The 12,621-nt window shown below is 38.3% G+C and overlaps 1 protein-coding gene across 4 annotated transcripts in view; it reads left to right on the forward strand.

Annotated features, from left to right (window-relative positions):
- The window catches only part of ARHGAP10 (Rho GTPase activating protein 10), a 328,794-nt gene that overhangs the window by 196,102 nt on the left and 120,071 nt on the right, over positions 1 to 12,621 (forward strand). For all 4 annotated transcript variants that reach the window (XM_059922584.1, XM_059922586.1, XM_059922585.1 and 1 more), the window contains 2 exons: positions 4,044 to 4,118; positions 10,534 to 10,621. In XM_059922584.1, coding sequence (XP_059778567.1) covers positions 4,044 to 4,118; positions 10,534 to 10,621 — 163 coding nt within the window. The remainder of the gene's footprint in view (positions 1 to 4,043; positions 4,119 to 10,533; positions 10,622 to 12,621) is intronic.

Genomic DNA, 12,621 nt, shown 5'->3' on the forward strand with positions numbered 1-12,621 from the left:
GCAAGGCACCGTGAAAGCTATTAAAAATAAACGAAAAAAGCCCAAATCAAAGTTAACCTAATATCTTTACAGGTAATATCTCTAGGTATTTGGGGAGAAAAGGAAGAACACAGGTCCACAATTCTTTTTTTTCTTTAACAATTTATTTATTTTTATTTTTTATTTTTTTGGCTGCATCGGGTCTTGGTTGCAGCACGCGGGCTCTCTTGTTGAGGCACGCAAGCTCAGTAGTTGTGGCGCGTGAGCTTAGTTAGCTGTCCCGCGGCATGTGGGATCTTAGTTCCCCGACCAGGGATCGAACCCACATCTCCTGCACTGGAAGGTGGAACCTTTACCACTGGACCACCAGGGAAGTCCTGGGGTCCACAATTCTTAATCTGAAAATTCTGAGGTGGACGTGTTTGAGCAAAGGCAATATGGGACATATACTGTCCCATATTTAATGTCTTCAGATAGGTTTGGTGTGGAAATTATTTTTAACATAGTGACATATGAATATTCATGCTGAGTGGGGAAAAATACAGACCTAAATAACCTGATGTCAGGTTAGACATTCAGATTTTTGATTTTGGTAACTGTGAATAGCAGAATGTGGGCTTGTTTTAAAATGCGATCAGGTGTTAAAAGAAAATAATTACGAGACACATTCAGAAAAAGGGAATATCAGAGGGTGTGGAGAAAAAGGAACCCTCCTACATTGTTGGTGGGAATGTAAATTGGTGCACCCACTATGGAGAACAGGATGGAGTTTCCTTAAAAAACTAAAAATAGAGCTACCATATGATCCTGCAATCCCACTCCCAGGCATATATCTGGAAAAGCCAAAGACTCTAATTCAAAAAGATGCCTGCACCCCAAGGTTCATAGCAGCACTGTTTATAGTAGCCAAGACATGGAAGCAATCTAAATGTCATCGACAGATGAATGGATAAAGAAGATGTGGTGTGTATATATATACACACATATATATATACAATGGAATATTACTCAGACATAAAAAAGAATGAAATAATGCCATTTACAGCAACATGGATAGACCTAGAGATTATCATACTAAATGAAGCAAGTCAGACAAAGACAAGTATCATATAATATCACTTATATGTGGAATCTAAAATATGATACAAATGAAGTTATTTACAAAAACAGAAACAGACTCATAGACATAGAAACAAACTTATGGTTACCAAAGGGGATAGTGGCGGTGGTGGGGGAGATACATTAGGAGTCTGGGATTAACAGATACACACTGCTGTATATAAATTAGGTAAACAACAAGGACCTACTGTGGAGCACAGCGAACTATAGTCAATATCTTGTAATAACCTATAACGGAAAAGAATCTGAAAAAGAATATATATAGACACATGTATACTCACACAGATATGTATAGCTGAATCACTTTGCCGTACAGTTGAAACTAACACAACATGGTAAATTAACTATGCTTCAGTAGAAAAAATGGTGAGAAAAGAATATATAAGTTCAAAACAGATAAAAATTTTAATAAAAGGGAATATCACTGTGGGTGGTGACAGAAAAGGTGGGATTTTTTTCTGATTTGAAGGTCTGGATGGGACTTCATCTTGCTCACTGTCGACTCCTGGGCAACTAGAATCACACCTGCCATGTATTTGATGAATAAATATTTGGCAGATGAGTTATTAATGAAGAGAAGGGGAAGAAATTCCCCGTCAGAGGAGACTTGTGCCTGAGGAGAGGATGAATTTGGTAGTCAGGGGTCTGCTCTGATTGAAGACGAATACTCTGCAATAAATGTGGGTAGGTGAGGTGGGACCCCTTATGGGGAGTTATGTGTCTGTGCCTTACATGCTTCTTCAGCTGAGGAATTTGGATTGGATCTGATGACTTTTAAATGGGGATGGGAGAGGCCTAAGGTAATCAAAGTGGCTTGAAAAATAGAAAGTAGAAAAAATGATGTTGTTCAGAATGGATTATGGTTGTGTGTACGTCCCTGTAGGGATGCTCAACATGCAGGCATCAAATTCGAGGCCGTGTTGAAGAAGCAGAGATTAGTCCAAAGTGTGAAGAAAATGCAGAGATTGCGATCTGTTGCATTTGGAAAGTGAAAGGAAGTCAAAGAAAATTTTCAAAATTCTAATACTTGGTGATGAGAAATAGTGATCCCTTTGGCTGAAAGGGGAAATTTTGAAGAGAAGTTGGAGAGGATATACGAATCGTATGACTTGGCATGTTGATTGGTTTATATTCTTCAGATCTGTTTATATGATGTCTTTTATATGTCATGTGTGTGTTCATAGATGTAAAATTTGTCCCAAGTCCTTAGTCCAGAGCTTTTAAGGACAATGTAACAAGAAACAGTAAATCCTACATGACTTGAGTGTATGTGTTCTATGTGCCGTTTCCAAGCTGCTTTTATAGTAGGTTTATTTAAATTTCATGTTAAAAAAGGAAAAACTGTGTTGAGTAGCATTAGTTCCCCTTTGTACCTTTCATTATGCATTAGCAATTAACTCTCCTTCTCTCGGGTTGATGAATTTGAACTTGATCTATTATCTGATAGTAATTACCAGCACAGAGTGATGATTATTGCTGAAGTAACATTCTTATTTCATTTCTCTTTGTATATCGGGCACTTCTCATAGGGCACGTTTGTTTGCAGAATATGACTTGCTCTTTTGGCTTCTGGCTTTGAGGCCACTATTTTAGGTTTCTTAAATAGAGTAGTATTGAAAAAAATCCTCTGGTATTTAAAATTCTCTGGACATGGTCTTCTAGCCTGTAGGAGACGGAAGGAGTGAGCTCTGGCTGGTCTTTTCTCCTCCAGCAGGCTCAAGCTCTGATTTTTGTGTTTCTTGACAGTTTCTTTTTTTCCCAACTCCTGGCAGGGCTGACCTGCATTTTTCTCTGCTCTTGGAGTCAGTGTTTCCCATCATGAAGGTGCCTCTCTGCTACTTTGGTTCCTGAGCCTTCTGAATAGTCTTGTGTAGGCTGAAGGGCCAGCCTTTGCTCTTCTGGTCCTTTGAGCTCTCTAGAGACAATCGAGAGAGAAGGTGTGTCTGTTTGCTGGGGCTGCCATAATCAAGTACCACAGACTGGGCGACTTAAGCAACAGAAGTTTATTTTCGTACAGTTCTCGGGGCTAGAGATCCGAGACAGGGTGTCAACAGGGCTGGTTTCTTCTGAGGGCCCCTCTGCATGGCTTGTGGATGGCCATCTTCTCTCTGTGTTTTCACACTGTCTTCCTTCTGTTTGCATCTGTGGCCTGATCTCTGCTTATAAGGATACCGGTCATATTGGATTAGGGCCCACCCTCATGACCTTGTTTTAACTTAACCACTTCTTTTAAAGACCTTAGTTCTAAAAACAGTCACCTTCTGAGATACTGGGGGTTAGGACTTTAACATATGAATTTTGGGGGCCACACTTCAGCAAATAACAGACGAATAGGACATTTCAGAAGCTTGAAACTGAGTGAGGAGAAAGAAATAAAAGGCAGCACAGTGAAACAGCCTCTGATCTCATTTGGAGTCTTAGTGCTTCTCACTGGATGGTGCATGTAATGGCTCTTAAAAAAACCCCAAACAAAACAAGTTTTGCTTTACTTTTGAGTGAGTGATTTCCATGGTCTTCAAGAATCATCCAAACAACGGTTTCTTCCTGTGTACTAATCAGCACCATATCATTTTTAAAAGGCTAAAACTTTTCAAGAAAAATCTCAAGAATAGGGAAACATAAGAAACATGAAAGGTGCCGTGCATCTTTACAAATTGCATTGGTATGTGTGAGTACTACTTAATCAACTTTTTTTTCATAACCACTGACTCCTTACATTTTGTCCTCCTGGAACAGTGTTTTATGAGATTATCTTCCAACCGTAACTCATGAATACCAAGCTGCTAAGGCAAGTTGGTAAACACTCACTTTTGTCAAACATTGTTTTTATAGGCAACAGGAATGCTGCTAATGTGAGTTAGCAAGGATTCTGAGTGCCACTGTTTGTTGACAGCTTTTCAGATTTGACTGTCTCGTATTTGCTAACATTTCGTCTCTTCCAATAGGTATAAACGACCAAGGATTGTACAGAGTTGTGGGGGTGAGTTCAAAGGTCCAGAGACTTCTGAGTATGTTGATGGGTATGCCTCTTTTCTAATCATTTTCCATGCATTGTTTGTTTATGTTCGTTGTCTTTGCAACTCAGTGTTTCATAGTAACGTAACTTGGGAATCCATTCTTTTCTTCTGCTGTCTTGGAGTCCTTTTCTCCTGAGCAGAGACAGTTGGCTCAGAGAAGTCAGTTAGTGTTTGCTCAGGTCCCCCTTACTAAGAAATGGAGGAAGGAAAGAAGGCAGCTGATGGGTGAACGTCTTCTCCTGCTTGCTTCTCCCAGGGGAGTAGCAGCCAGCCCTCTGTGATTTGCGTGGCTTTCAAATTGCCCGTCCAAAGTCTTGACAGTACATTTGGTTGCACAAGACCACTGGGACTCATTCATTTTTCTGGAGCGTCCACAACTGTCACTCAACAGCAAGGGTCTGTTTCTCAGGGATTCATTGGTATGCACAGTGGCTTGTTTGTAGTTTGCACCAGGCTGTTCTCCAGAACCATGCCTGCTCCATCTGTGCTGATAACACAGTGTTCTTTGGCATCGCAGACAAGAGGAAGCCAGAAAGTGAATTCATTTCATTACCCCAGACGTTATGTGAATGACAAAGCGCTTTTACATTACACTCTGCTGTCAGCTCAGTGCCACCTGTAAGAGGCCCTGCTCCTCCACCCCCCATGACCCCAGAGCAGGCTGCCTCCTGGGGGGGTGAAGATAACTCATCAGGCTTGAGGGCCTGTTTGTCAAACCGATCTGTCATTATGACCTTGCTAAGTATTAATTTATTTGATATCTCCCTTTAATTAATCAATATTAACAGTGCCCTCAGGTATTCTGTCAGTGCACTTAAACCTGTCTGCATCTTAAAGCATTGTTGCAAAAACTTACTTTGAGGAAGCATAAACCGAGATGAATAAAATCAGCCGGGATGTTACAGATAGCGTTGCTTGTTTGGCTGCGTTTGAATTCAGGATTTAATAAGCAACAACTCTTTTCTTAGCTTATTAACCACAGGAAAAATGCCTCGTCATGACTTGGAGAGCCTTATTAGAATACATTCACTTTCATGAGTTGTTTTCATTTTCTGCCTCTCTGGTTTAACTTGGGTATGCAATTTTGGCAGTCAGATTTTCCTTTTTACCATTAGTGGGCTCCAAATTAAATAGACTCAGGTTGCCAGTGGTTCAGTAGCAGCTGGCAGAGTTTAATGGGATGACAGCATCTGCTTTTAGTTAATTTTAAAATTAGAAACACTACTCTCATTTCCAAGATGGTGTTATGGTGATTAGAACTGGAAGACTCTGTTGGTATCAGAAAGGGAGATTTGGCTGAAAGGCACACTTGGCAGTGAATTGGTTATAAGGATCCTAGCTTTATTTTATTATCTTCTCATTCATGTTCAAGGGCAGCTCAAACAAGCAGGTGTCCCTGTGGTCACCCTGAGGTGTTAAGCTGTCTCCAAATTTGTTCTTGAACTCATAAAAACCATATGATCATCAGCATCCCTGGACTTGGGTGGTACTTTCCTCTGCTCATGGGAAATGTCCCAAGACAGTTCTGAACTTGCAAGGTGTTTAAAATATCTAAACCCTCAAAAATTCATGACCTGGAAAACTGTTTTCACTTTCCGTGAGGCTCAGCGTAGAGAAGTCCAGGACACAAGCATGACACAACCTCATTTAAGCTGCTGGCAAAAAGAAATGCTGTGTTTTCAGTAATACCATTCTGCAATCAGAGGGAATTAGAGAATTGACACAAGGGAAAGATACTGACTTATTGTTTTCTTATTAAGTAATGCGTTTAAGGGAACGGCACAGGATAAATTAATTTTACTTCATCTCTAAATAATTCCTAGTATGAATTTAAGATGGTCAATCACAAACTTTGGATTATTATTAGCATTAATATCATTTTCTTGTTACTTTATGTTACCAGCTCAAACTTTAGCTCTTAACGAAAGAGATTTATTCACTATTTCCTAATGAATTTAAGATTACCTTAAGATGTTTCTTTCCTTTCTTCCTGATTCAGCAAGTGTTCAAATTGAACTAATTTATACCTCTTCCAAAAAAAGAATTTGAGTTTCTGAATAGTTGTGTACACACTGTCCTGTAGATATTCATTTTCTACATTTCCCAACCGCTCTACATTGTTTCAAAGTTATATATGTTTAAGAGAAAAAAATTGGGTGAGTCTGCCAGATTTTTAATTTTGCTCTTTTGTACCAATCTATTTTTTTCCCTCTAGTAGATAATTAATTCTGATAATTTTGCCCATTTGTGGTACTAGGAGTTATTTTTTTAAAATTAATTATTTATTTATTTACTTTTAAAAAACAAAATTTTTTATTTTGAAATAATCTCTAGCCTGCAGAAAAATTGCAAGTAAATAGTACAATAGACTCCCATAATACCCCTTCCCCAGATTTACCAAGTTTTAACATTTTTAGGCAGTTATTTTTTAAAATTTTGATTCTTCCAGATAACGTTTATTTCAAATTTGAATTTTTTCAAAGTACTTTTTGTTTGGAATGCATTTTTCTTTGCAGAAATGAAAAGTAACCTAACTTTTTAAAAATCTGAGATAAAGTTCCGAGTCGTTTTATATTTTTTGACAGGAACTTCTGTTTACTTTGGTTCTCTTTAGTTCTTGAGAGCTAATCATTTACTTTGCTATTATTTTTCCTTTATTGCCATTTTTACATAAAATATTTTTGTATTTAAAATATTTTCAGCGTTCTTTAAATACTCCTGTGTAAAAGTTTGTGTTGATTTCTAAAAGAGGGATGCATGCTTAATATCTTGCATGTTTTCTTCACTTGTGTCTCTATTGGGTGTGTTTTCACGACCTTCACATTTAAAATTACAATAGAGAAAAATATTTCTCTCTGTTCTTCTTCTCCTTCCCCTTCCTATTCTTCTGCTTCCCCTCCCCCATTCCTTTCTCGCTCCCCTTCCTCCCCTGCCCCTTTCTTCTCTCCTCTCCGCCACACGTGAAGTACTAATGGCTGCTGACCACCATTTGTACTCGTCCAGGTCAGGTAAAGGAGTGGGCAGCTGCCTTCCTCCCCTGGTGATGAGAGTTGTTTGCCTTCTTGGTCATCTTCCATCCCGGGGGCAGAAAGTAGCGGTCTGCTGGATTTTCCAACAGCCTCCTAGCTTTCCCTTGGACCAAGTTTCTTAAGGTTCCACAAGAACATGCCCCAGTGAGCAATTACATTCCTTCCCTTTACAGGTGTTTTTCTTTTCCTTCTTTTTTTTTTTTTTTGCTCTAACAGAGGGCACACATAGTCTGGTAGAAGTGTTTTTTTTTTTTTTTTTTTTAATTAGAAACTTGAAGCAGTTGGGGAAGGCAGGGAGAAATAGCAGATGGAGGTGTCTTTGGGTGAGTCACGGTTTTTTAGTAAGTGGGGTGACAATGTAACAGACGAATTATCGCGATTGGTAGGTTGGAACTCAGCTGAGTTAGAATTGTCCTGTGTTCTTCCTTCTTCTTCTTTGGAATGAAAGCATCAGAGCAGGGAAGGGAAAGTGCTGGGAAAATGTGGTAGCTTGTGTGTGCTGGTGAATTTTCTGTTTGTTTCTAAATTCAATTTGTAAAAACAGCTGGATGATTTTATTTATTTTAAGACAGAGAACCATAGAAAGCCAGAAATCAGACTAATTTAGGGGAGTTTTACTATAAACATATTACCATGTTTACTTTGTTTGTAGGACTTTTCACAAAGGTTGAGGGAAAAAGTAAACTAATGTAGCTGAAAAAGATTCTGATTTTGGATTATAAAGAATATTCTCCAAACTCATTCAATCACTGGGCGTCTTCAAGTACTTTAGACTAGGACCCAAGTCAGTGTCGAGTAGGGTGCCAGCACTTTGGGCTGGGCTGAAAGTTTCCGATTTCAAAAAAATGACCACTGGTTATAGAATTATGAAGCATTTACCCAAATAAAAAGTCAACTATTTGTATCTCTGTTCATTAGTTTAGGGTTTAAACTAATCCACGAGGTGTAGTGTTCCTTGGCCAGAAAGGAAACAGAATTTCTACCTTATTTATAGTAGAACATATATTCTGATTGAACACTCTAAATGCATTTTTAAGATTGAATCCCAAATAAGTTATTAACAAATTTACCTAGTCCCAGTGCATCCACGGATTGTTAAGAGCTGCTAGGGTTGATTGAGTTATTTGAAAACAGTGAAAATTTAATAGAGGATTAATACCATAGACATTATGTAGTCATTGGCTTCTCGTGTGACAGCTCCTTTTTATTCCATGTATTCAAAGGATGGCTTATTTTTCCATAGAAAAACTATGGTTCTCAAAATATAGAATGATCATTTGGTCAAAAGCTGAAAATAAAAGATTTCCTTTAGAAGCTTCCTGGATTTTAAAATGGTGATTTGCTGGTAGCAAGTTGATTGAAAATGTTATCTGACTTGTATGAGATTTGAATAATTGACTTAATGAGAGAGAATATTCAGTTACTGCAGTAATTGGTTGGCAAAGCCTTTAGAACAGAATTATTTAGTCCTAGTTATAAAGGATTGTACCTTTAATCAGGATGCTTAATTTGATTTCTTGAATGTATCTGTGGCTTGTCTGACAAACTCAGTTAACAAATGAGTTCTGAATTGTAGGAACCGATCAAAATGTAATCAGTGTCAATTGCCATTGTTGTAGTTTATTGCATATTGCTGTCAGTTGCTGTAATCAAGAGCTGTTGAAGTGCTTTGAAAAGTTTCCAGACTTTTGAGTAATCGACTTCATGTATCTGATGTTATGGCTGTGAAATAACCATCACTTCCTGTTTTACTTTATTTTCAAAAAGTTTGAGAATAACATTGCATTGTCACCCATCCTTTCCCATGCCGAAGCCTCAAACTTTTTAAGTGGCATGCATGACTTAACGTGGTGGTCCCATTTGGACAGGATTTTCTTTTTGAACTTTAGTTTGAAAAGGGTATACTAACAAGAAGTTTCCTTCCATATATAGACAAATACAGTGTAAGGGAGGAAAAAATACCTGAAACGACTAGTTTTTTGGGGGGGGTCTTCGTTGAAACATCATTCTGGAGTGAGGGAGAAATAAAGTGTTTTCCACAAATCTCTTATTTTCTCCTTTGTGTGATTGGAGCGTAGAAACTCACTCCAGTTTCTCTTGATTGTTTGATGTCCTTCATCATAAGCCATTTACTGCTCCCTCCCATGGGTAGGTACCACCACTGAATGCTTATACTTTTGGTGACTCAGCTGTGGTAATAACCTACTCATTTGATGATTTATGGAAATCTGCATACATTCCTGATTTGCTTTGATGCTCTCAGTATTTCCACGAGAGCATGTACGTTATCTCCGTTGTGCACATGAAGAACTGAAGTTCATAGGTTTGGAACTGACTTGTTGGGGTGGCGAGGCTGGTCAGGGTTGTGGCGGGATTTAAGCCCAGGTGTGTGGTCCCTGGCTGTGCTCTCCTCCCTGCTGCCAGGTCACAGCCAAGTGCAGTAGCCCAGCCTTACAAGGCTTGGAGATGCCACCACACTCAGAATGCTTGCCTTTCCCACCATCCTTTCCTTTTATTTCAACCAGGGTTGACTTTTTCCTGTTCAGAATTAATTGCGCTGCCCTCCTCCTCCTCCTCCTTCAACTCTTCTTCTTCTTTTTTTTAGTGCCTGTTTTACATCTTCTTTAGAGTTTACTAGATATTTGAAAGGGCATTTGTAAGAAATGCATCATTAATGTACTTTTAGGACAAAGAAAACTAATTTAGAATGAATGTCAGAAATGTTACATAGAGGCTTCTAGTAAATATTTCTTGGATGTGTGTATAGATTGTAACGTTAATGTAAAAGATTACCCATAAAAGACTTTTTAAGTTTATGTGTCATTTCTGTTTTGGTTGATCATGTATTAGTCTTCAGAAAGATAATATGATGAGTATAAACCTTAGAAGTGTGGGACCAGACTTACCATCCTTTTCCCCCACTGACTTCTTGTTCTTCTAATAGGGATTTTGCCATTAAGGGTACTGCCTGTTTCCCCTGTCATAACACAGTGTGATAGCAATCATGCCACCTGAAGCAAGTTCAAATATATAGACACTGCAAAATGCCACATGCTGTAAGCCATGGCTACTGAGTAGTACCTTATAATAATAGTAGCAGTAGTAATAATAATAGCTGTACATGCTTTGCAGTTGTGAATATTTAACTGCTCTGTCCAGTTCTCCCCTACTCCCAGCCCAACCCTTATCCTTTTACTTCGATCTTCACTACAGATTTTTTGAAGTGCTAGAAATGTCTGATAAAAGAATGTGGCTTATAATATGATAAGAAATTGTATGTAATGTTTTTATAGGAAACCACAGAATTCAGTATTTGTGGTTTGCCTGTTTAAAAATGAGCCATTTGGTCAAGGTTTGAATGATTTTTTTCTTCCGTGCTTGCTCACCAGATGTGAAAACCTGCAATGAGGTGGACCTGGAGAATTCTATAGATTGGGAAGTGAAGACAATAACGAGTGCCCTGAAACAGTATTTGAGGTGAGCTCCTCTCGGTAGTGGGGCGTGGGGAGAGTGGGATATTTAACACACAGCAAATGCAGACTCCGAACATGCATCTCAAAAGTCAAAGCTTATGAGAAAGGAGAACATTTATGAGGTACCTAATGATGTCCCAGGAAGTGTGGGACATAGTCAGTGAACATCAGTTGATAGATAAATTGCAGCAGAACAGAACTGGAATAGACTTAGGTTTTGAAATAGAGTCTGTTGTGGATGTGAGTTTTTGGAATTAAATGCTCTGAAACAGTAAGGAAGAAGGCTGTTTATTACATTCATTGAATCTTTTCTTTATGTTGTGGGCTAAAATGAAGATGTTTTAGTTTAAGTGTAAACCATGTGAACTTAAAGGCTTATAATGATGACATACAGATACAGAGCGATTTGAAAAGAAGTTTACTTGATGAGTTTTTTTTTTTTTTTAAGATAAACTTTGAGTCTTACATTTACTATAGGAAGTATCTAGGATTAGAGTTCGAAAAGGTTCAGCATCTCTGAGCATTCACCTTTCTTGAGAAAAGAAAGGAAATGAATGATCACAAAGCTTGAGGTTAGATGAAGGACAAGTACACGGAGTAAAGGAATGGAAAACAGTCACGACTGTACTTCTTAGGCTGTGGATCCGCTGGGGACTTTGCTTTTTGTCTGGCAGACAAATGGCACTGCTCCCCCAGCATCAGTTCTTTTTAACCAACACACAGGATTGATTTTCAGGTAAATACTCTTTGGGTTCCAGCAAGCACATTAGAATCAACTTACATTACATATTTTGTGTTTTAAAAAATTTGTATATTTTAAAAATTTCAAATTTATACAAGCGGAGAGATGAGTATAATGACTCCTCATGGGCCTATTATCCTGCTCTTTGGTTTTCAGCATTCGACACTTCTTGTTTCATTAGTCTCTCTACTGCCACTTTTTGGAATAATACTTTAAAGATTTTCTAAAACATATTGCTGCACTCATAAATACTTGAGTGGATATCTCAAAAAAGATAAGGACTTACAAAAAAGGATGTTATAGAAAAGATAAAAAGAATATAATTATCATACCTAACAAAATGCGTATGATCCAGTACTCAATCTGTGTTCCATTTTTATAGATTTTTTTTTTTCAAAAACGTATTTTAATGTTTGTTTGAATTCCTGCAGGATTTCAACAGTGTCAGCACATTTCATTTGGTTGATATGTTTTAAGTCGTTTTTCATTTGTGCAGTCCCCTCCCTCTACCCCGGCCCCCACCCCCAGCATTTAATTTGTTGATGAACCTGAGTCATTTTTTAAAATAGAATTTTCCACATTTTAGATATGGCTGGTGGTATCCTCAGGTTTCTCTGGTGTCTGTCATATTTCCTGTAAGCTAATAGTTAAATCTATAGGCTTCATTAGATTCAGATTCGGCTTTTGTTGGTTTATTTATTGCAAGAATACGTCATAGCAGTGCTATATTCTTCCTGTTGTGTTATTACATCAGGAGGCCTATGTTGTCCAGTTGGCCCACTTTTTAATGAAATTAACATTTATCAGTGGGTTCAGGTGTGTGTTACCTATTTGCAAGTATTTTATTTAAAGAAGATGTTTTTAGCCACTGTTTGAGATGTTTTTTCTTAACCTGTTAAGTACAGTCAGTCCTCTGTATCCACAGGTTGGTCCCACATTCACGGATTCAACCAACCACGTATGGTGTAGGATGTTTACGGTCCACAGTTGGTTGAATCTGTGGAAACTCAGGCCAGACTGTAGAACTTGAGCATCTGCAGATTCTGATATCCAAAGTGGGTCCTGGAACCAATCCCCTGCTGATGCTGAGGGACGACCTTATTATTACCCCTGTTCTAGAAAGGGGTAAAATGAAGGCTAAATCTATGTGCTTATGTTTAGTTTGCCACTGGTAGTGACTAACTGGTTTAGATGAGGATTATGGTAATATCTCATTAGCCCCAACCCTGGGATTGGAATATACACTTCCTGGTGATAGTGAC

This window comes from Balaenoptera ricei, chromosome 5, assembly GCF_028023285.1.
Source record: "Balaenoptera ricei isolate mBalRic1 chromosome 5, mBalRic1.hap2, whole genome shotgun sequence".
Taxonomy (NCBI): domain Eukaryota; kingdom Metazoa; phylum Chordata; class Mammalia; order Artiodactyla; family Balaenopteridae; genus Balaenoptera; species Balaenoptera ricei.